This window comes from Erinaceus europaeus, chromosome X, assembly GCF_950295315.1.
Source record: "Erinaceus europaeus chromosome X, mEriEur2.1, whole genome shotgun sequence".
NCBI classification, from domain to species: domain Eukaryota; kingdom Metazoa; phylum Chordata; class Mammalia; order Eulipotyphla; family Erinaceidae; genus Erinaceus; species Erinaceus europaeus.
The window spans coordinates 128,438,764-128,464,393 of record NC_080185.1 but is presented as its reverse complement, the minus strand read 5'-3'; the positions used below and the strand labels follow the sequence as shown (position 1 = coordinate 128,464,393).

Here is a 25,630-nt window from a genome sequence, read left to right as displayed (position 1 = left end):
ACTCGGGGCCTCACGCTTGACAGTCCAGCATTTTATCCCCTGAGACAACTCCCGGGATGCCTGATGGAACTTCCAATAAATTGATCTATTGATTATTGATTGATTAGAGAGAGAGCAGATAGCTCCCATTGGCTCCTGGGACACCGGGGATGGAACTCAGGGCCTCATGCTTGACAGTCCAGCATTTTATCCCCTGAGACACCTTCTGGGATGCCTGATGGAACTTCCAATAAATTGATCTATTGATTATTGATTAGAGAGAGAGCAGATACTTCCCGTTGGCTCCCGGGATGCCAGGGATGGAACTCGGGGCCTCACGTTTGACAGTCCAGCATTTTATCTCCTGAGACAACTGCCGGGATGCCTGATGGAACTTCCAATAAATTTATATATTGATTATTGATTGATTAGAGAGAGAGCAGATAGCTCCCGTTGGTTCCTGGGATGCTGGGAATGGAACTCGGGGTCTCACGCTTGAAAGTCCAGCATTTTATCCCCTGAGACCCCTCCCAGGATGCCTGATGGAACTTCCAATAAATTGATCTATTGATTATTGATGAAAGAGAGAGCAGATAGCTCCCGTTGGCTCCTGGGATGCTGGGAATGGAACTCGGGGCCTCACGCTTGACAGTCCAGCATTTTATCCCCTGAGACCTCTCCCAGGATGCCTGATGGAACTTCCACTAAATTGATCTATTGATTATTGATTAGAGAGAGAGCAGATAGCTCCCATTGGCTCCTGGGACACCGGGGATGGAACTCGGGGCCTCATGCTTGATAGTCCAGCATTTATCCCCTGAGACAACTCCCAGGATGCCTGATGGAACTTCCAATAAATTGATCTATTGATTATTGATTAGAGAGAGAGCAGATACTTCCCGTTGGCTCCTGGGATGCCGGGGATGGAACTCGGGGCCTCACGCTTGACAGTCCAGCATTTTACCCCCTCAGACAACTCTCAGGATGCCTGATGGAACTTCCAATAAACTGACTGATTGATTGATTGATTGATTGATTGGAGCTTAGCTGAGCTCACAGCGCCTACTGACCCGGATGTCCCCCCCCCCACCCAGAGCGGCTGGATGCCCCCAACGTCACGGGGTCCTGCAACCAGACTTGGGCCGATGTCCAGTGGCACATGGCCGCCCGCTTCCAGTCAGACTTCTCCTACGAGGTCGTCGTGCACAGGGTGAGGCCCCGGCACCCGCGGGTGGGCAGAGAACAGAGATCTCACAGGGTGTGAAGAGACAAGAGATCTCTCATGGTGGGTAGAGACCAGAGATCTCGCAGGGTGGGCAGAGACCAGAGATCTCATGGTGGGCAGAGACCAGAGACCTCTCATGGTGGGCAGAGACCAGAGATCTCCCTTGGGTGGGCAGAGATCTCATGGTGGGTAGAGACCGGAGATCTCTCATGGTGGGAAGAGACTAGAGACCTCCCTCGGGTGGGCAGAGACCAGAGATCTCTCATGGTGGGCAGAGACCAGAGATCTCCCTTGGGTGGGCAGAGATCTCATAGTGGGCAGAGACCAGAGATCTCATGGTGGCCAAAGACCAGAGATCTCATGGTGGGTAGAGACCAGAGATCTCTCATGGTGGCCAGAGACCAGAGACCTCCCTTGGGTGGGCAGAGAACAGAGATCTCACAGGATGGGCAGAGACCAGAGATCTCACATGGTAGGCAGAGACAAGAGATCTCATGGTGGGCAGAGAACAGAGATCTCTCATGATGGGCAGACACAAGAGATCTCTCATGGTGGGCAGAGATCTCATGGTGGGTAGAGACCAGAGATCTCATGGTGGGCAGAGACAAGACTTCTCATGGTGGATAGAGAACAGATCTCTCATGGTGGGCAGAGAACAGAGATCTCACAGGGTGGGCAGAGACCAGAGATCTCACGGTGGGCAGAGACAAGAGATCTCATGGTGGGCAGAGAACAGAGATCTCACATGGTGGGCAGAGAGATCTCTCATGGTGGGTAGAGACCAGAGATCTCCCTTGGGTGGGCAGAGATCTCATGGTGGGTAGAGACCAGAGATCTCACATGGTGGGTGGAGACTAGAGACCTCCCTTGGGTGGGCAGAGAACAGAGATCTCTCATGGTGGGCAGAGACAAGAGATCTCTCATGGTGGATAGAGAACAGATCTCTCATGGTGGGTAGAGACCAGAGATCTCATGGTGGGCAGAGACCAGAGATCACAGGGTGGGCAGAGAACAGAGATCTCACAGGGTGGGCAGAGACCAGAGATCTCATGGTGGGCAGAGACCAGAGATCTCATGGTGGGCAGAGACCAGAGATCTCTCATGCTGGGCAGAGACTAGAGACCTCCCTCGGGTGGGCAGAGAAGAGATCTCTCATGGAGGGCAGAGACAAGAGATCTCATGGTGGGAAGAGACCAGAGACCTCCCTCGGGTGGGCAGAGATCCCTCATGGAGGGCAGAGACAAGAGATCTCATGGTGGTCAGACAAGAGACCTCCCTTGGGTGGCAGAGAACAGATACCTCTCATGGTGGGCAGAGACCAGAGATCTCATGGCAGGCAAAGACGAGATCTCATGGTGGGCAGAGACCAGAGATCTCTCCTTGTGGGCAGAGACCAGAGACCTGCAGGTCAAGTTTTACAAGTAGAGACAGAGACACCAGTGCAGGGAGGGCCAGGTTCCAACATGGGTCTTGTGGTGTGCACATTATCATTATAATCATTTTTTTAAAATATTTATTTTATTTATTTATTTATTCCCTTTTGTTGCCCTTGTTGTTTTATCGTTGTAGTTATTATTGTTGCTGTCGTCGTTGTTGGATAGGACAGAGGGAAATGGAGAGAGGAGGGGAAGACAGAGAGGGGGAGAGAAAGACAGACACCTGCAGACCTGCTTCACCGCCTGGGAAGCGACTCCCCTGCAGGTGGGGAGCCGGGGGCTCGAACCGGGATCCTTACGCCGTCCGTGCGCTTTGCGCCACGTGCGCTTAACCCGCTGCGCTCCAGCCCGACTCCCCATTATAATCATTTTATTAGTATTCATTTTCTCAGCGTCAGGAAGGAGTCCTTTTGCAGATGATGATGATGATGATGATGATGATGATTATTACTGGGGTGGTGCTGAGGATGGAAACTGGGGCCTCAGAGCAGGCAGGAGAGTCTGTGTGCAGAACCATTATCATCATCATTATTATTGAACCCAGAACCTCAAGAGTCTGTTTCCAGACTCTTACTCCATTCCATTCATTCTACTCTATTCTATCATATCCCATTCTATTCTAAATATTCTAGTCTAGTCTATTCTAAATATTCTATTCTAGGTATTCTGTCCTATTCTAAATATCCTGTTCTATTCTATTCTAGATAGTCTACTCTATCCTATTCTAAATATTCTAAATATTCTGTTCTATTCTATTCTACTCTATCCTATTCTAAATATTCTATTCTAGATATTCTATTCTATCCTATCCTATTCTAAATATTCTGTTCTATTCTATTCTAGTCTACTCTATCCTATTCTAAATATTCTAAATATCCTGTTCTATTCTATTCTAGATAGTCTACTCTATCCTATTCTAAATATTCTAAATATTCTGTTCTATTCTATTCTACTCTATCCTATTCTAAATATTCTATTCTAGATATTCTATTCTAAATATTCTATTCTATCCTATCCTATCCTAAATATTCTATTCTAAATATTCTGTTCTATTCTATTCTGGATAGTCTGTTCTATTCTAAATGTTCTATTTTATTCTGTTCTATTCCATGTTCATTCTATTTTATTCATTCTATTCTAGCATATCCTATTCTCTTTTCATTAATTATCCTATTCCGTTCATTTCTATCTTATTCTAACCTATGATGTTGTCTATTTTATATTCTACCCCATTCTAGCATCTTCCATTCATTCTATTCTGCTGTATTCCATTCTATTCTAGTCTAATCCTATTCCCACTCTTCTATTCCATTCCAGCACATTCTGTTTTATTCATTCTATTTTTTTTCTATTCTAGCCTATTCCGTCTTGTTCTATTGATTATTCTATTCTAGTCCCATACATTCTATTCCAATGATTTCTTTTTCTCACCTATGACACTGTATTCTATTTTATATCCTATTCCATTCTAGCATATTCTATTCTTTTTCTATTCTATTTACTCTAGTCTACTCTATCCTATCTACCTAACCGGCTTCACTTTATTCTTAAAATATTTCTTAAGATTTTTAAATTTTTAGTATATAGAGACAGAGAAGTTGAGAGGGAAGGAGACAGAGAGACCCCTGCATCCCAGATTCCACCGCTCGTGAAGCTTCCCCCCTGCAGGTGGGGACCAGGGGCTTGAACCCGGGTCCTTGTGCCTGGGAACAGGTGCCCTCAGCCAGGTGAGCCCCCACCTGGCCCCTTCTATCCTATTCTAGACTGTTCACCTGATTCTAGTCCATTCTATTCTATTTATTCTATTCTATTCTATCCTATTTTATTCTAGCATATTCTACCCTATTCTATAATATTCTACTCTATTCTGGCATATACTATTCTATTCTATAATATTCTATTCTAGCATATTCTATCCAAGTCTACTCTATAATATTCTATTTTGGCATGTTCTATTCTCGTGTATTCTAATCTATAATATTCTAGCATTTTTATCCTATTCTACTTCTTCTATTATCCTATTCTATTTCTTCTATAATATTCTCTTCTGTAATATTCTATTCTATAATAGTCTATTCTAGCATATTCTACCCTATTCTATTCTATTCTAGCATAGTCTAATCTATAACATTCTATCATCCTATTCTTTTCTATAATACTCTATTCTATTCTATCATATTCTGTTCTGTTCTATTCTTTCTATTCTGTTCTATTCTTTCTATTCTATTCTATTCTATCATATTCTTTCTATTCTATCCTATTCTGTTCTGTTCTATTCTTTCTATTCTATTCTATTCTATTCTATTCTATTCTATTCTATTCTATCATATTCTATTCTGTGCTATTCTATTCTATTCTATTCTGTTCTATTCTTTCTATTCTATTCTATTCTGTTCTATCATATTCTATTCTGTTCTATTCTTTCTATTCTGTTCTGTTCTATTCTATTCTATTCTATTATGTTCTATTCTTTCTATCATATTCTATTCTATTCTATTCTATCATATTCTATTTTGTTCTATTCTTTCTATTCTGTTCTATTCTATCATATTCTATTCTATTCTGTTCTAGTTTTTCTATTCTATCATATTCTATTCTATTCTATTCTATCATATTCTATTCTGTTCTATTCTATTCTGTTCTATCATATTCTTTCTATTCTATTCTGTTCTGTTCTGTTCTATTCTTTCTATTCTATTCTATTCTATTCTATCATATTCTATTTTGTTCTATTCTATCATATTCTATTCTATTCTATTCTATTCTATCATATTCTATTTTGTTCTATTCTATCATATTCTATTCTGTTCTATTCTTTCTGTTCTATTCTATCATATTCTATTCTGTTCTATTCTATCGCATTCTATTCTAGCATATTCTACCCTATTCTCCTCTTTTCTATAACACTCTATTCTGAAGAGAGAGGCAGAGAGAGAGACAGACCCCCGCAGCCCTGCTCCACCGCTCTTGAAGTTTCCCCCCCTGCAGGAGGGGACCGGGGGGCAGGGTAGTGCAGGGCAGGGGTTGGAGGAAGGGGCTCCCCACGGGTGCAGGCCGACCCCCCCCCATCTGCCGTCCGCAGGGCTCCAGGTCCGAGAAGCATACGGTAAGCGGCCCCTCCCCCGCCGGCTCCCAGATGCTGCTGCCCAACCCCGGGAACCTCCGTGTGCGCGTGCGGGCGCTCACCTTCGACCAGAGGTTCTGGAGCCCCTGGAGCCCTCTGAAGAGCTTCGGTGAGGAAGGCGGCTTCCCACGAGGCCTCCCGCACCCATCTCCATCCCGCACCTCCGTCCGTCCATCCGTCCATCACCTCCATCCGTCCATCCATCACCTCCGTCCATTCATCCATCACGTCCATCCATCCATCACCTCTGGCTACCCATCACCTCAATCCATCATCCATCAGCTCCATCCATCCCCTCTGCCTACCCATCATCAGCTCCGTCTATCCATCACCCTACATCTCTATCCATCCATCACCTCAATCCATCCATCATCCTACACCTCCATCTATCTGTCCATCACCCTACATCTCTATCCATCCATCACCTCAATCCATCCATCATCCTACACCTCTATCTATCTGTCCATCCCCCTACATCTCCATCCATCCATCACCTCAATCCATCCATCATCCTACACCTCCATCTATCTGTCCATCCCCCTACATCTCCATCCATCCATCACCTCAATCCATCCATCATCCTACACCTCCATCTATCTGTCCATCACCCTACATCTCCATCCATCCATCACCTCAATCCATCCATCATCCTACACCTCCATCTATCTGTCCATCACCCTACATCTCCATCCATCCATCACCTCAATCCATCCATCATCCTACACCTCCATCTCTGTCCATCACCCTACATCTCCATCCATCCATCACCTCAATCCATCCATCATCCTACACCTCCATCTATCTGTCCATCACCCTACATCTCCATCCATCCATCACCTCAATCCATCCATCATCCTACACCTCCATCTATCTGTCCATCCCCCTACATCTCTATCTATCCATCACCTCAATCCATCCAACATCCTACACCTCCATCTATCTGTCCATCACCCTACATCTCCATCCATCCATCACCTCAATCCATCCATCACCCTACACCTCCATCTATCTGTCCATCCCCCTACATCTCCATCCATCCATCACCTCAATCCATCCATCATCCTACACCTCCATCTATCTGTCCATCCCCCTACATCTCCATCCATCCATCACCTCAATCCATCCATCATCCTACACCTCCATCTATCTGTCCATCACCCTACATCTCTATCCATCCATCACCTCAATCCATCCATCATCCTACACCTCCATCTATCTGTCCATCCCCCTACATCTCTATCTATCCATCACCTCAATCCATCCAACATCCTACACCTCCATCTATCTGTCCATCACCCTACATCTCCATCCATCCATCACCTCAATCCATCCATCACCCTACACCTCCATCTATCTGTCCATCCCCCTACATCTCCATCCATCCATCACCTCAATCCATCCATCATCCTACACCTCCATCTATCTGTCCATCCCCCTACATCTCCATCCATCCATCACCTCAATCCATCCATCATCCTACACCTCCATCTATCTGTCCATCCCCCTACATCTCCATCCATCCATCACCTCAATCCATCCATCATCCTACACCTCCATCTATCTGTCCATCCCCCTACATCTCCATCCATCCATCACCTCAATCCATCCATCATCCTACACCTCCATCTATCTGTCCATCACCCTACATCTCCATCCATCCATCACCTCAATCCATCCATCACCCTACACCTCCATCTATCTGTCCATCACCCTACATCTCCATCCATCCATCACCTCAATCCATCCATCATCCTACACCTCCATCTATCTGTCCATCCCCCTACATCTCCATCCATCCATCACCTCAATCCATCCATCATCCTACACCTCCATCTATCTGTCCATCCCCCTACATCTCCATCCATCCATCACCTCAATCCATCCATCATCCTACACCTCCATCTATCTGTCCATCCCCCTACATCTCCATCCATCCATCACCTCAATCCATCCATCATCCTACACCTCCATCTATCTGTCCATCCCCCTACATCTCCATCCATCCATCACCTCAATCCATCCATCATCCTACACCTCCATCTATCTGTCCATCACCCTACATCTCCATCCATCCATCACCTCAATCCATCCATCATCCTACACCTCCATCTATCTGTCCATCACCCTACATCTCCATCCATCCATCACCTCAATCCATCCATCATCCTACACCTCCATCTATCTGTCCATCACCCTACATCTCCATCCATCCATCACCTCAATCCATCCATCATCCTACACCTCCATCTATCTGTCCATCACCCTACATCTCCATCCATCCATCACCTCAATCCATCCATCATCCTACACCTCCATCTCTGTCCATCACCCTACATCTCCATCCATCCATCACCTCAATCCATCCATCATCCTACACCTCCATCTCTCTGTCCATCACCCTACATCTCCATCCATCCATCACCTCAATCCATCCATCATCCTACACCTCCATCTATCTGTCCATCCCCCTACATCTCCATCCATCCATCACCTCAATCCATCCATCATCCTACACCTCCATCTCTCTGTCCATCACCCTACATCTCCATCCATCCATCACCTCAATCCATCCATCATCCTACACCTCCATCTATCTGTCCATCCCCCTACATCTCTATCCATCCATCACCTCAATCCATCCATCATCCTACACCTCCATCTCTGTCCATCACCCTACATCTCCATCCATCCATCACCTCAATCCATCCATCATCCTACACCTCCATCTATCTGTCCATCACCCTACATCTCCATCCATCCATCACCTCAATCCATCCATCATCCTACACCTCCATCTATCTGTCCATCCCCCTACATCTCTATCTATCCATCACCTCAATCCATCCAACATCCTACACCTCCATCTATCTGTCCATCACCCTACATCTCCATCCATCCATCACCTCAATCCATCCATCACCCTACACCTCCATCTATCTGTCCATCCCCCTACATCTCCATCCATCCATCACCTCAATCCATCCATCATCCTACACCTCCATCTATCTGTCCATCCCCCTACATCTCCATCCATCCATCACCTCAATCCATCCATCATCCTACACCTCCATCTATCTGTCCATCCCCCTACATCTCCATCCATCCATCACCTCAATCCATCCATCATCCTACACCTCCATCTATCTGTCCATCCCCCTACATCTCCATCCATCCATCACCTCAATCCATCCATCATCCTACACCTCCATCTATCTGTCCATCCCCCTACATCTCCATCCATCCATCACCTCAATCCATCCATCATCCTACACCTCCATCTATCTGTCCATCACCCTACATCTCTATCCATCCATCACCTCAATCCATCCATCATCCTACACCTCCATCTCTGTCCATCACCCTACATCTCCATCCATCCATCACCTCAATCCATCCATCATCCTACACCTCCATCTCTCTGTCCATCACCCTACATCTCCATCCATCCATCACCTCAATCCATCCATCATCCTACACCTCCATCTATCTGTCCATCCCCCTACATCTCTATCCATCCATCACCTCAATCCATCCATCATCCTACACCTCCATCTCTGTCCATCACCCTACATCTCCATCCATCCATCACCTCAATCCATCCATCATCCTACACCTCCATCTATCTGTCCATCCCCCTACATCTCTATCCATCCATCACCTCAATCCATCCATCATCCTACACCTCCATCTCTGTCCATCACCCTACATCTCCATCCATCCATCACCTCAATCCATCCATCATCCTACACCTCCATCTATCTGTCCATCACCCTACATCTCCATCCATCCATCACCTCAATCCATCCATCATCCTACACCTCCATCTATCTGTCCATCCCCCTACATCTCTATCTATCCATCACCTCAATCCATCCAACATCCTACACCTCCATCTATCTGTCCATCACCCTACATCTCCATCCATCCATCACCTCAATCCATCCATCACCCTACACCTCCATCTATCTGTCCATCACCCTACATCTCCATCCATCCATCACCTCAATCCATCCATCATCCTACACCTCCATCTATCTGTCCATCCCCCTACATCTCCATCCATCCATCACCTCAATCCATCCATCATCCTACACCTCCATCTATCTGTCCATCCCCCTACATCTCCATCCATCCATCACCTCAATCCATCCATCATCCTACACCTCCATCTATCTGTCCATCCCCCTACATCTCCATCCATCCATCACCTCAATCCATCCATCATCCTACACCTCCATCTATCTGTCCATCCCCCTACATCTCCATCCATCCATCACCTCAATCCATCCATCATCCTACACCTCCATCTATCTGTCCATCCCCCTACATCTCCATCCATCCATCACCTCAATCCATCCATCATCCTACACCTCCATCTATCTGTCCATCACCCTACATCTCCATCCATCCATCACCTCAATCCATCCATCATCCTACACCTCCATCTATCTGTCCATCACCCTACATCTCCATCCATCCATCACCTCAATCCATCCATCATCCTACACCTCCATCTATCTGTCCATCACCCTACATCTCCATCCATCCATCACCTCAATCCATCCATCATCCTACACCTCCATCTATCTGTCCATCACCCTACATCTCCATCCATCCATCACCTCAATCCATCCATCATCCTACACCTCCATCTCTGTCCATCACCCTACATCTCCATCCATCCATCACCTCAATCCATCCATCATCCTACACCTCCATCTCTCTGTCCATCACCCTACATCTCCATCCATCCATCACCTCAATCCATCCATCATCCTACACCTCCATCTATCTGTCCATCCCCCTACATCTCTATCCATCCATCACCTCAATCCATCCATCATCCTACACCTCCATCTCTGTCCATCACCCTACATCTCCATCCATCCATCACCTCAATCCATCCATCATCCTACACCTCCATCTCTCTGTCCATCACCCTACATCTCCATCCATCCATCACCTCAATCCATCCATCATCCTACACCTCCATCTATCTGTCCATCCCCCTACATCTCCATCCATCCATCACCTCAATCCATCCATCATCCTACACCTCCATCTATCTGTCCATCCCCCTACATCTCCATCCATCCATCACCTCAATCCATCCATCATCCTACACCTCCATCTATCTGTCCATCCCCCTACATCTCCATCCATCCATCACCTCAATCCATCCATCATCCTACACCTCCATCTATCTGTCCATCCCCCTACATCTCCATCCATCCATCACCTCAATCCATCCATCATCCTACACCTCCATCTATCTGTCCATCCCCCTACATCTCCATCCATCCATCACCTCAATCCATCCATCATCCTACACCTCCATCTCTCTGTCCATCCCCCTACATCTCCATCCATCCATCACCTCAATCCATCCATCATCCTACACCTCCATCTCTCTGTCCATCCCCCTACATCTCCATCCATCCATCACCTCAATCCATCCATCATCCTACACCTCCATCTATCTGTCCATCCCCCTACATCTCCATCCATCCATCACCTCAATCCATCCATCATCCTACACCTCCATCTATCTGTCCATCCCCCTACATCTCCATCCATCCATCACCTCAATCCATCCATCATCCTACACCTCCATCTCTGTCCATTACCCTACATCTCTATCCATCCATCACCTCAATCCATCCATCACCCTACACCTCCATCTATCTGTCCATCACCCTACATCTCTATCCATCCATCACCTCAATCCATCAATCCACACCTCCATCGCTAAGCATCTATCACCTCCATCATCTTCTTTATCCATCAATCTATCCATCCATCACTTCCACCTCTATCCCTCCATCACCTTCCTCTGCCCCTCCATCTGTATCCATCACTTCCATCTATCTGTCCATCTTCTCTCTCTTCATTACTTTCATCCACCCCTCCATCATCCATCCCTTCTCCCTCACCATCACTCACTCAGCATCTCCGATCACCATCACTCCATCCTCATCCATCACCTCTGTCCATCCATCCCCCCACCACCATCTATTACCTATCATCTATCTGCACCCATCACTCATCTTCATCATTGATCACTCATCTGCACCCATCACTGATCACGCATCTGCACCCATCATTGATCACTCATCTTCATCCATCACTGATCACTCATTTTCATCCATCACTGATCACACATCTGCACCCATCATTGATCACTCATCTTCATCCATCACCAATCTTCATCCATCACTGCTCATCTGCACCCATCACTGATCACTCATCTTCATCCATCATTGATCACTCATCTGCATCCATCATTGATCACTCTTCATCCATCACTGATCACTCATCTTCATCCATCATTGATCACTCATCTGCACCCATCACTGATCACTCATCTGCACCCATCACTGATCACTCATCTGCACCCATCACTGATCACTCATCTGCACCCATCATTGATCACTCTTCATCCATCACTGATCACTCATCTTCATCCATCACTGATCACTCATCTGCATCCATCACTGATCACTCATCTGCATCCATCATTGATCACTCATCTGCATCCATCATTGATCACTCTTCATCCATCACTGATCACTCATCTTCATCCATCATTGATCACTCATCTGCACCCATCATTGATCACTCTTCATCCATCACTGATCACTCATCTTCATCCATCACTGATCACTCATCTGCATCCATCATTGATCACTCATCTGCATCCATCATTGATCACTCTTCATCCATCACTGATCACTCATCTTCATCCATCATTGATCACTCATCTTCATCCATCACTGATCACTCATCTGCATCCATCATTGATCACTCATCTGCACCCATCATTGATCACTCTTCATCCATCACTGATCACTCATCTTCATCCATCACTGATCACTCATCTGCACCCATCACTGATCACTCATCTGCACCCATCACTGATCACTCATCTGCACCCATCATTGATCACTCTTCATCCATCACTGATCACTCATCTTCATCCATCACTGATCACTCATCTGCATCCATCATTGATCACTCATCTGCATCCATCATTGATCACTCTTCATCCATCACTGATCACTCATCTTCATCCATCATTGATCACTCATCTTCATCCATCACTGATCACTCATCTTCATCCATCACTGATCACTCATCTGCATCCATCATTGATCACTCTTCATCCATCACTGATCACTCATCTGCATCCATCATTGATCACTCTTCATCCATCACTGATCACTCATCTTCATCCATCATTGATCACTCATCTTCATCCATCACTGATCACTCATCTGCACCCATCACTGATCACTCATCTTCATCCATCATTGATCACTCATCTGCACCCATCATTGATCACTCTTCATCCATCACTGATCACTCATCTTCATCCATCACTGATCACTCATCTGCATCCATCATTGATCACTCATCTGCATCCATCATTGATCACTCTTCATCCATCACTGATCACTCATCTTCATCCATCATTGATCACTCATCTTCATCCATCACTGATCACTCATCTGCACCCATCATTGATCACTCATCTTCATCCATCACTGATCACTCATCTGCACCCATCACAGATCTTCATCCATCAATCACTCATCCATCACTGATCACTCATCTGCACCCATCACTAATCTTCATCCATCATTAATCATTCATCTGCACCCATCATTGATCTTCATCCATCATTGATCACTCATCTGCACCCATCATTGATCTTCATCCATCACTGATCACTCATCTGCACCCATCATTGATCTTCATCATTAATCTGCACCCATCATTGATCTTCATCCATCATTGATCCCTCATCTGCACCTATCATTGATCTTCATCCCCCATCATTGATCATCCATCACTGATCACCCATCTGCACCCATCACTGATCTTCATCCATCACTGATCACTCATCTGCACCTATCACTAACCATCATTGATCATTCATCTGCACCCATCATTGATCTTCATCCATCACTGATCACCCATCTGCACCCATCATTGATCTTCATCCATCACTGATCACCCATCTGCACCCATCATTGATCTTCATCCATCACTGATCACTCATCTGCACCTATCACTAACCATCATTGATCATTCATCTGCACCCATCATTGATCATCCATCACTGATCACCCATCTGCACCCATCACTCACCTCCCACCTGCACCTCTCCCCAGGACCCACTGTGGTGCCTGCAACTACCAATCACCTCTCCCCCACATTGATCCTCCGGCACTTCCTGTCACCCGTCACCACCACCCACCCACCCGTCTGTCCTGCACCTCTGCACCCGCACGCACCCCTGCACGTCACCTGTGACCCACGGGGCACCCATGGGTGCAGGCCTCGGGTGACGGTGTCGTGTGCCCACAGAGTGTGAGCCGGCCCGGGCGCAGGTGTGGGTGCCCGCGACCCTGTCTGCCCTGGGCACCCTGGCGGCCCTGGCGCTGCTGCTGTGGACCTGCTCCAGGTGAGTCCCGGGGCCCCACCCACCCGCACGTCCACGCGGAGTCGTGACCTGACCTCTGACCCCAGTGACCCGACCTCTGACCCCAGGTCCCCCGCCGCCCGGAGGCTGCTCCCGCCTGTGCCCCGCGTGAAGGACCCGCTAGGAGGCGACTTCCAGGGGGAGCGAGAGGTGGGCGCGGGCAGGGGTGGGGGCACCTGTGGGCGCCAGGTGTGGGGAGGTCCTGACCCGCTGTCCCCACAGGTGGCGCTGGAGGCCGAGGACCGCCCGGAGGACTGCCTGGTGGCGGAGGTGCAGGTGGTGGGCGAGGCCTGAGCAACCCCACGTGGAGGATGGACAGATGGACGTGGGGGGTGGCAGGACAGGGACCCCCAGCCCACCTGCATAAAGGGGCCTCTCGGCCCATCTGCTCCACCCCCAGACCAGGAGGGTCTGTCTGATTATTGATCACTTGGGGGGCAGGGAGCGTCTGTCCTGATTATTGATCCCACAGGGAGGGTCTGTCCTGATTATTGACCCCACAGGGACGAGGGTCTGTCCTGATTATTGACCCCACAGGGTCTGTCCTGATTATTGACCCACAGGGACGAGGGTCTGTCCTGATTATTGACCCACAGGGACGAGGGTCTGTCCTGATTACTGACCCACAGGGACGAGGGTCTGTCCTGATTACTGACCCCACAGGGACGAGGGTCTGTCCTGATTACTGACCCCACAGGGACGAGGGTCTGTCCTGATTACTGACCCCACAGGGACGAGGGTCTGTCCTGATTATTGACCCCACAGGGACGAGGGTCTGTCCTGATTATTGACCCCACAGGGACGAGGTCTGTCCTGATTATTGACCCCACAAGGACGAGGGTCTGTCCTGATTGACCCACAGGGACGAGGGTCTGTCCTGATTATTGACCCACAGGGACGAGGGTCTGTCCTGATTATTGACCCCACAGGGACAAGGGTCTGTCCTGATTATTGACCCACAGGGACGAGGGTCTGTCCTGATTATTGACCCACAGGGACGAGGTCTGTCCTGATTATTGACCCCACAGGGACGAGGGTCTGTCCTGATTATTGACCCACAGGGACGAGGGTCTGTCCTGATTACTGACCCACAGGGACGAGGGTCTGTCCTGATTACTGACCCCACAGGGACGAGGGTCTGTCCTGATTGACCCCACAGGGACGAGGTCTGTCCTGATTATTGACCCCACAGGGACGAGGGTCTGTCCTGATTACTGACCCCACAGGGACGAGGGTCTGTCCTGATTATTGACCCCACAGGGACGAGGGTCTGTCCTGATTATTGACCCCACAGGGACGAGGGTCTGTCCTGATTACTGACCCCACAGGGACGAGGGTCTGTCCTGATTACTGACCCCACAGGGACGAGGTCTGTCCTGATTATTGACCCCACAGGGACGAGATCTGTCCTGATTATTGACCCCACAGGGACGAGGGTCTGTCCTGATTACTGACCCCACAGGGACGAGGGTCTGTCCTGATTATTGACCCCACAGGGACGAGGTCTGTCCTGATTATTGACCCCACAGGGACGAGGTCTGTCCTGATTATTGACCCCACAGGGACGAGGTCTGTCCTGATTACTGACCCCACAGGGAGGGTCTGTCCTGACTATTGACCCCACAGGGACGAGGGTCTGTCCTGTTTATTGATCCTACAGAGTGAACCTATACCGATTATTGATTCCACAGGGAACAGGATGGTCTGGTCTTGTTTATTGATCCCACAGGGAGGGTCTGGTCCCGTTTATTGATCCCCACAGGGAGCATGATCAAAGGGTGGCTGTGCAAAACAGAGTGCCAAGTAGAAATGAGACACGATTCTTCAATAAATACACGGATGTGGGTGCCCGCCGGGTGCAGACTCTGACGAGGTCGCTGGAGCCTCTTTCTGCCGCCGGCGCTGCCTGGGTCCGGGCACAGCTCACAGCACCTTCTTGAACTCGTCGTAGAGAACCAGCACGAAGGCGCCGCCCATGCCGCGCAGCACGTTGGACCAGGCGCCCTTGAAGAAGGCCTTGCCGCCCTCGTCCTGGAAGATCTTGCGCCAGCAGTGCAGCGTGCCTGTGTACATGATGTCCGCTGCGGGCGGGCGGGCGGGCGGGCGGGGGAGGTCAGCATGGCCACGACCACGGGTGGCGGGTCTGTCTGTCCCTCCCACGTGGGCAGGAGGGTCTGTCTGTCTCTCCCACGTGGGCAGGCGGGTCTGTCTGTCTGTCCCACATGGGCAGGCGGGTCTGTCTGTCTCTCCCACATGGACGAGTCTGTCTGTCCCACATGGGCAGGCGGGTCTGTCTGTCCCACGTGGGTAGGCGGGTCTGTCTGTCTGTCCCACGTGGGCAGGCGGGTCTGTCTCTCCCACGTGGGCAGGCGGGTCTGTCTCTCCCACGTGGGCAGGCGGGTCTGTCTTGTCTGTCCCACATGGGCAGGCGGGTCTGTCCCACGTGGGCAGGCGGGTCTGTCTGTCTGTCCCACATGGGCAGGCGGGTCTGTCCCACGTGGGCAGGCGGGTCTGTCTGTCTGTCCCACGTGGGCAGGCGGGTCTGTCTGTCTCTCCCACGTGGGCAGGTCTGTCTTTCCACACAGACAGGTCCATCTGTCTGTCCCCCACGTCTCCCGTCCTCCCCCGGAGCCCCCGCACCTGCTTTGCGCCCCGACTGCATCATCATGCGCCGCCTCACGGTGTCGAAGGGGTAGGACACCACGCCCGCCACGGCCGTCACGGTCTGCGCGATCATCCAGCTGACCACGATGTGCGTGTTCTTGGGGTCGGGGAGCATGCCTGCGGGGCGGGGAGCGGGTCAGCGGCACCCGGGCACAATAATACTGACAACAGTAACAATAACGGCTCTGCACACACTCTCCCACCTGAGGTGCTGAGGGCCTGGGCATAGTAACCGTAATGATAATAATAATACAGTAATATTCTGGGGAGTCGGGCGGTGGCGCAGCGGGTTAAGCGCAGGTGGCGCAAAGCACAAGGGCCGGCATAAGGATCCCGGTTCGAACCCCGGCTCCCCACCTGCAGGGGAGTCGCTTCACAGGTGGTGAAGCAGGTCTGCAGGTGTCTGTCTTTCTCTCCCCCTCTCTGTCTTCCCCTCCTCTCTCCGTTTCTCTCTGTCCTATCCAACAACGACAACATCAATAATAATAACCACAACAATTATAAGCAAAAAGAGAATAAATAATTTTTTTTTTTTTAAATATCCCCATCTCTGGCAGCAGAGTTCAGTAGGGCTCTGGGAAATAATAATAATAATAACCCCAGCCCCATGCCCATGCCCAGAGCTCGGCAGGGCTCTGGGAAATAATAATAATAATAACAATAATCCCCATGCCCATGCCCATGAGCAGAGCTCGGCAGGGCTCTGGGAAATAATAATAATAATAATAATAACCCCCAGCCCCATGCCCATGCCCATGCCCAGGAGCAGAGCTCGGCAGGGCTCCGGCGTCTGCTCCGGCGTCTGCTCCGCCGCCCCAGTAGAGGGGACCCGCGCGGCGGGCGGGCGGCGGGCGGGCGCGGGCTCACCCTTGGCCGTGTCGTAGACGCCGAAGTAGGCGGCGCGGTAGATGATGATGCCCTGCACCGACACGTTGAAGCCCTGGTAGAGGCCGCGGACGCCGTCGGAGCGGCCGATCTTCAGCAGGCAGTCGCCCAGGCCCTTGAACTCGCGCTCGGCGCCCGACTTGCCCACGTCGGCCGCCAGCCGGGTGCGCGCGAAGTCCAGCGGGTACACGAAGCACAGCGAGGTGGCGCCCGCCGCGCCGCCCGCCGCCAGGTTGCCCGCGAAGTAGCGCCAGAAGCGCGCGTGGCGGTCCACGCCGCCCAGGAACAGCTGCTTGTACTTGTCCTTGAAGGCGAAGTTGAGCGCCTGCGTGGGGAAGTAGCGGATGACGTTGGCCAGGTTGCCGCGCCAGAAGGACAGCGCGCCCTGCTCCCGCGGGATGCGCACGATGCAGTCCACGATGCCCTTGTACTGCTGCTCCGCCGCGATCTGCCTGCTGGCGTGCTGCACCTGCGGCGGGGCGGACGGGGGGGCGCACGGTCAGTCGGGGCGCGGATCGGGGGACGCCCGGCCCGGTGGACGCCACCCGCGGCCCAGCCCGTTGGCGGCGAGACCGGAGCCTCGGGCGGGAGTCTGCCCGCAGAACTATTATTACTGCCCTGACTGGTATTTCTCCAGAGCCCTGCTGAGCTCTGGCTGCTGGTGATGCCGCGGATGGAGTGGTCATTTTCATTTACAGCGTGATTGTCCCCAGAGCAGAATGATTATTATTACTATTGTTGGTATTATTTCCTAGAGCCCTGCTGAGCTCTGGCTGATGATGGTGCCAGGGATGGACCCATTATTATAATTGTTATTATTACTCCAGAGCCCGGCTGAGCTCTGGCTGCTGGTGGTGCTGGGTATGAAATCGTCATTTTGATTTACAGCATGATTGTCCCTAGAGCAGAATTGTTATTATTTCCTAGAGCCCTGCTAAGCTCTGGCTGATGATGGTGCCAGGGATGGACCCATTATTATTATTATTATTACTCCAGAGCCCTGCTGAGCTCTGGCTGCTGGTGATGCTGGGGATGGACCCATTATTATTGTTATTATTACTCCAGAGCCCAGCTGAGCTCTGGCTGATGATGGTGCTGGGATGATTATTTTTATTTATAGCATTACTTACCCTAGAGCAGAATTATTATTTCCTAGAGCCCTGCTGAGCCCTGGCTGATGGTGATGCTGGGGATGGGATGATTATTTTTATTTACAGCATGATTGTCCCTAGAGCAGAATTATTATTTCCTAGAGCCCTGCTGAGCTCTGGCTGATGTTGGTGCTGAGGATGGAGTGATTATTTTTATTTATAGCATTATTTTCCCTAGGGCAGAATTATTATTGTTATTATTACTTCCTAGACCCTACTGAGCTCTGGCTGATGTTGGTGCTGGGGATGGAGTGATTATTTCCATTTTTATCAGTATTTCCCCTAGAGCAGAATTATTATTACTATCGTTATTATTATTTCCTAGATCCTGCTGAGCTCTGGCTGATGATGGTGCTGGGGATGGAGTGATTATTTCCATGTCTACCACCATTTCCCTAGAGCAGAGTTATTATTACTATTGTTGTTATTATTTCCTAGAATTATTACTATTATTATTATTTCCTAGACCAGGATTACTATTACTATTGTTATTATTTCCTAAAATTATTACTATTACTATTGTTGTTATTATTCCCTAGACCCTGCTGAGCTCTGGCTGGTGCAGGTGCTGGGGATGGAGTGATTATTTCCATGTCTACCACCATTTCCCTAGAGCAGAATTATTATTACTATTGTTATTATTATTTCCTAGAATTATTACTATTGTTATTATTTCCTAGACCAGGATTACTATTACTATTGTTGGTATTATTATTTCCTAGACCCTGCTGAGCTCTGGCTGGTGCAGGTGCTGGAGTGATTATTTCCATTTATATCAGTATTTCCCCTAGAGCAGAATTATTATTACTATTGTTGTTATTATTTCCTAGAATTATTACTATTACTATTGTTGTTATTATTCCCTAGACCCTGCTGAGCTCTGGCTGGTGCAGGTGCTGGGGATGGAGTGATTATTTCCATGTCTACCACCATTTCCCTAGAGCAGAATTATTATTACTATTGTTATTATTATTTCCTAGAATTATTACTATTGTTATTATTTCCTAGACCAGGATTACTATTACTATTGTTGGTATTATTATTTCCTAGACCCTGCTGAGCTCTGGCTGGTGCAGGTGCTGGAGTGATTATTTCCATTTATATCAGTATTTCCCCTAGAGCAGAATTATTATTACTATTGTTGTTATTATTTCCTAGAATTATTACTATTACTATTGTTGTTATTATTCCCTAGACCCTGCTGAGCTCTGGCTGGTGCAGGTGCTGGGGATGGAGTGATTATTTCCATGTCTACCGTCATTTCCCTAGAGCAGAATTATTATTACTATTGTTATTATTATTTCCTAGAATTATTACTATTGTTATTATTATTTCCTAGACCAGGATTACTATTACTATTGTTGGTATTATTTCCTAGACCCTGCTGAGCTCCGGCTGGTGCAGGTGCTGGGGATGGAGTGATTATTTCCATGTCTAACACCATTTCCCTAGAGCAGTTATTATTACTATTGTTGTTATTATTTCCTAGAATTATTACATTGTTATTATTATTTCCTAGACCAGGATTACTATTGTTGTTATTACTATTATTGTCATTATTGTTGTTTCCCCCTGAGCCCTGGTCAGCGCTGGCAAAAAATAATAACAACAGCAACGACAGTAATAATAATGGGCCCGGGGGGTCAGCTCAGGGGCATTTTTTTTTTTTTTAAATTATTATTTTGCAAAAAGACTTTTCTGCTCTGAGGCCCCGGGTTCGAGACCCAGCGCCGTCGGCAGGCAGCCAGAGCGCGACCGGAAATAGCCGCAGGGGCTCACGGTCGATCCTGCAACATGGCGGCCGCCTATGGCCGCTTCTGCAACATGGCGGCCGCCCCGGGGCGCAGCGGACCTCTCGCGAGACTCGCGGGCCCTCAAGGTCACCGCCGGGCCCCGGAACCACGCGGCCGCGCCGCCGCGCCTGCGCAGGACGCAAGCCGGCCGCTCTGCGCAGGCGCACCAAGCGCGACCGGAAGGGAGCGCCCAGCGCGGCCCCGCCCCGCGACCGGAAGTTGTCTCGGGCGCGCCTGCGCAGTCCCGCCCCGCGACCGGAAGTCGTCATTTAAAAGGGGGGGGGCCCACGCCGCCGGAAGCGACGGCGCCCACAAAGCCCCGGCGGCCCGGGGCTTCCGGCAGCCACGCCCGCGCGCCCTCCCGCGCCGCCGCCCCCGCGACCCCCGGCCGCCGGCGCCCCGCGCACCTGCAGCAGCAGCTTGACGCGCTCGATGGGCGCCACGGCCGTCTTGGAGATGGCGGCCGCGACGCCGCCGGCCAGGAAGTCCTTGGCGAAGGAGACGGCCTGCTCCGTCATGCTGGCGGCGTCGGGGTGCAGCGCTCGGCGCGGACGGACGGAGGGGGCGCCGCTGTCACCTGCGCCGGGACCGAAAGGACGCGCCGCCCTGCGCGCAGCCGCTAAGGCGCCCTGGCCACGCCCCCGCGCCCGCCCCGCGCGCCCCCATTGGCCGGCCGCTCTCGCAGGCCCCGCCCCCATTGGCCGGCGGCTCTGTCAGGCCCCGCCCCGAGCCCCCATTGGCCGGCGGCTCTCGCAGGCCCCGCCCCGCGCCCCCATTGGCCGGTCGCTCTGGCAGGCCCCGCCCCGCGCCCCCATTGGCCGGTCGCTCTGGCAGGCCCCGCCCCGCGCCCCCATTGGCCGGTCGCTCTGGCAGGCCCCGCCCCGCGCCCCCATTGGCCGGTCGCTCTCGCAGGCCCCGCCCCGCGCCCCCATTGGCCGGCGGCTCTCGCAGGCCCCGCCCCGCGCCCCCATTGGCCGGCCGCGGCCGTCAGCCCCTCCCGCGCTCCCACAGGCCGCGCGCCGCTCGCGGAGCCCCGCCTCCCCTCCCCCCCGGCCCCGCCCCCGCCCCCTGCGCGGCGCCGATTGGCCCGCGGCGCACGGAAGCCCCGCCCCTCCACCCCGTTGGCCGAGCCGCCCCGCCTCTCCCTGCCGGGCTCCTCCCTGTCCCCGCCCCCTCGGCGCTCATCGGCGGCGCCCCTGCGCGCGGCCACGCCTCCTCCGGGGACTCCGCCCCCCGCCCCGCGGAGGCTGTCGGGAACGGCCGCGGCGCACATGCGCAGTGCTGCCGGCGGGGCCCGTGACCTTCACAAGGTCAGCGCGGGGGCCGCTGCGAGGGAGGCTCGGGACGCCCGGCGGCCGGGGGGTTCGGAGCAGCGACCCGCCGCCCCAACCGGCGGCGCCCCCGACACCCATGGGTGCCCCTCCCACCCACCCTGGCGGTCACCCTGCCGTGTCACAGGTCACCCCGGGTGCCCCTCCCACCCATGGGTGCCAACTGTCATCCTTGGGTGCTCCCCACCTCTGGGTGCTCCCTGTCACCCATAGATGCTCCCTGTCACCCCTGGATGCTCCCTGTCACCCCTGGATGCTCCCTGTCACCCCTGGATGCTCCCTGTCACCCCTGGATGCTCCCTGTCACCCCTGGTGCTCCCTGTCACCCATAGATGCTCCCTGTCACCCCTGGATGCTCCCTGTCACCCCTGGTGCTCCCTGTCACCCATAGATGCTCCCTGTCACCCCTGGGTGCTCCCTGTCACCCCTGGGTGCTCCCTGTCACCCATAGATGCTCCCTGTCACCCCTGGGGCTCCCTGTCACCCATAGATGCTCCATGTCACCCCTGGGGCTCCCTGTCACCCATAGATGCTCCCTGTCACCCATGGGTGCTCCCTGTCACCTCTGGGTGCTCCTCGTCACCTCTGGGTGCTCCCTCTTACCTCTGAGTGCTCCCTGTCACCTCTGCATGCTCCGTCACCCGTAGATGCTCCCTGTCACCCCTGGGTGCCCCCTCTTGCTCCTCGTCACCCCTGGATGCTCCCTGTCACCCATGGGTGCTCCCTGTCACCTCTGCATGCTCCCTGTCACCCACAGATGCTCCCTGTCACCTCTGGGTGCTCCCCCTCATCTCTGAGTGCTCCTCGTCACCCATGGGTGCCACCTCTCACCTCTGGGTGCTCCCTGTCACCCACGGGTGCCGCCTCTCATCTCTGAGTGCTCCTCGTCACCCCTGGGTGCTCCCTGTCACCTCTGCGTTCTCCCTGTCACCCCTGGGTGCTCCCTGTCACCTCTGCATGCTCCCTGTCACCCATAGATGCTCCCTGTCACCCATGGGTGCCGCCACTCTGCTCTGGGTGCTCCTTGTCACCTCTGGATGCTCCCTGTCCACCATGGGTGCTCCCTGTCACCTCTGGGTGCCGCCTCTCATCTCTGGGTGCTCCCTGTCACCTCTGGGTGCTGTCACCCATGGGTGCTCCTCGTCACCTCTGGGTGCTCCATCACCCCTGGGTGCTCCCTCTCACGTGAGTGCTCCCTGTCACCCCTGGGTGCCACCTCTCACCTCTGGGTGCTCCCTGTCACCCATGGGTGCCCCCTCTCATCTCTGAGTGCTCCTCGTCACCCCTGGGTGCTATCACCTCTGGGTGCTCCCTGTCACCCATGGGTGCCCCCTCTCATCTCTGAGTGCTCCTCGTCACCCCTGGGTGCTCCCTGTCACCTCTGTGTTCTCCCTGTCACCCATGGATGCTCCCTGTCACCCCTGGGTGCCCCCTGTCACCTCTGGGTGCTGTCACCCATGGGTGCTCCCTCTCATCTCTGGATGCTCCCTGTCACCCCTGGGTGCTCCTCGTCACCTCTGGGAGCTCCCTGTCAACCATGGGTGCCGCCTCCTCTGGGTGCTCTCTCACCCATGGGTGCCGCCTCTCATCTGAGGGCTCGTCACCCCTGGGTGCTCCCTGTCACCCCTGGGTGCTCCCTGTCACCTCTGGGTGCTCCCTGTCACCCTTGGGTGCCGCCTCTCATTTCAGTGCTCATCACCTCTGGGTGCTCCCTGTCACCCCTGGGTGCTCCCTCTCACCTCTGAGTGCTCCCTGTCACCTCTGGGTGCCCCCTCTCATCTCTGAGTGCTCCCTGTCATCCCTGGGTGCTCCCTATCACCTCTGGGTGCTCCCTGTCACCCATGAGTGCTGCCTCTCATCTCTGCTCCTCGTCACCTCTGGGTGCTCCCTGTCACCCCTGGGTGCTCCCTGTCACCCTTGGGTGCCGCCTCTCATTTCAGTGCTCATCACCTCTGGGTGCTCCCTGTCACCCCTGGGTGCCCCCTTCCCACCCCTGGGTGCCATCTGTTACCCTTGGATGCTCCGTCACCCACAGTGCTCGCCACCTCTGAGTGCGGTCACCCCTGGGTGCTCCGTCACCTCTAGGTGCCAACTGTCACCCCTGGGTGGATGGATGGATAGATGGGTGGATGGATGAGATTAGATGGTGGATGGATGGATGGATGGATAGATGGTTGGGTGGATGGATGAGATTAGATGGTGGATGGATGGGTGGGTGGATAGATGGTTGGGTGGATGGATGAGATTAGATGGATGGATGGATAGATGGTTGGGTGGATGGATGAGATTAGATGGTGGATGGATGGATGGATAGATGGTTGGGTGGATGGATGAGATTAGATGGAGGATGGATGGTTGGGTGGATGGATGAGATTAGATGGTGGATGGATGGATGGTTGGATGAGATTAGATGGTGGATGGATGGGTGGATAGATGGTTGGGTGGATGGATGAGATTAGATGGAGGATGGATGGTTGGGTGGATGGATGAGATTAGATGGTGGATGGATAGATGGTTGGGTGGATGGATGAGATTAGATGGTGGATGGATGGATGGTTGGGTGGATGGATGAGATTAGATGGTGGATGGATGGGTGGATAGATGGTTGGGTGGATGGATATTAGATGGAGGATGGATGGTTGGGTGGATGGATGAGATTAGATGGTGGATGGATGGATGGTTGGGTGGATGGATGAGATTAGATGGTGGATGGATGGGTGGATAGATGGTTGGGTGGATGGATGAGATTAGATGGTGGATGGATGGGTGGATAGATGGTTGGGTGGATGGATGAGATTAGATGGTGGATGGATGGATGGTTGGGTGGATGGATGGATGGATAGATGGTTGGGTGGATGGATGACATTAGATGGAGGATGGATGGTTGGGTGGATGGATGAGATTAGATGGTGGATGGATGGGTGGATAGATGGTTGGGTGGATGGATGAGATTAGATGGTGGATGGATGGGTGGATAGATGGTTGGGTGGATGGATGAGATTAGATGGTGGATGGATGGATGGTTGGGTGGATGGATGAGATTAGATGGTGGATGGATGGGTGGATAGATGGTTGGGTGGATGGATATTAGATGGAGGATGGATGGTTGGGTGGATGGATGAGATTAGATGGTGGATGGATGGGTGGATAGATGGTTGGGTGGATGGATGAGATTAGATGGTGGATGGATGGATGGTTGGGTGGATGGATGAGATTAGATGGTGGATGGATGGGTGGATAGATGGTTGGGTGGATGGATATTAGATGGAGGATGGATGGTTGGGTGGATGGATGAGATTAGATGGTGGATGGATGGGTGGATAGATGGTTGGGTGGATGGATGAGATTAGATGGTGGATGGATGGATGGTTGGGTGGATGGATGAGATTAGATGGTGGATGGATGGGTGGATAGATGGTTGGGTGGATGGATATTAGATGGAGGATGGATGGTTGGGTGGATGGATGAGATTAGATGGTGGATGGATGAGATTAGATGGTGGATGGATGGATGGTTGGGTGGATGGATGGTTGGATGGATGAGATTAGATGGATGGA

The 25,630-nt window shown here is 51.7% G+C and overlaps 2 protein-coding genes and 1 long non-coding RNA gene across 7 annotated transcripts in view; 1 reads left to right on the top strand and 2 right to left on the bottom strand.

Moving 5' to 3' along the window:
* The window catches only part of LOC107523524 (interleukin-3 receptor subunit alpha-like), a 242,023-nt gene that overhangs the window by 13,717 nt on the left and 202,676 nt on the right, over positions 1–25,630 (top strand). For 3 of the 5 annotated variants that reach the window (XM_060183127.1, XM_060183129.1, XM_060183128.1), the window contains exons 7-9: positions 1,074–1,189; positions 5,723–5,873; positions 14,135–14,158. In XM_060183127.1, coding sequence (XP_060039110.1) covers positions 1,074–1,189; positions 5,723–5,873; positions 14,135–14,158 — 291 coding nt within the window. Of the gene's footprint in view, positions 1–1,073; positions 1,190–5,722; positions 5,874–14,134; positions 14,232–14,317; positions 14,400–14,471; positions 14,647–25,630 lie in introns of those variants that run through there. The other 2 variants (XM_060183131.1, XM_060183130.1) reach the window with 2 other exon arrangements.
* Positions 12,897–14,323, bottom strand: LOC132535816 (uncharacterized). The gene is made up of 2 exons (XR_009547547.1): positions 13,355–14,323; positions 12,897–13,105 (listed from the first exon to the last, which is right to left on the bottom strand). It is a non-coding gene; the product is annotated as an uncharacterized LOC132535816 (long non-coding RNA).
* Positions 15,950–21,348, bottom strand: SLC25A6 (solute carrier family 25 member 6). Its single transcript, XM_060183137.1, has 4 exons — positions 21,150–21,348; positions 17,781–18,267; positions 16,890–17,030; positions 15,950–16,330 (listed from the first exon to the last, which is right to left on the bottom strand). Exons 1-4 carry the CDS (start codon positions 21,258–21,260, stop codon positions 16,173–16,175), a joined length of 897 nt encoding a protein of 298 aa, XP_060039120.1. The 5' UTR covers positions 21,261–21,348; the 3' UTR covers positions 15,950–16,172.

Coding starts and splice junctions, on each gene's coding strand:
- SLC25A6 (XM_060183137.1), bottom strand. CDS start 21,260: ATGACGGAGCAGGCCGTCTCCTTCGCCAAGGACTTCCTGGCCGGCGGC. Junction 17,031..17,780: donor CGTCTACGACACGGCCAAGG/GTGAGCCCGCGC, acceptor CCCGCCCCGCAG/GCATGCTCCCCGACCCCAAG. Junction 16,331..16,889: donor GCAGTCGGGGCGCAAAGCAG/GTGCGGGGGCTC, acceptor GCCCGCCCGCAG/CGGACATCATGTACACAGGC.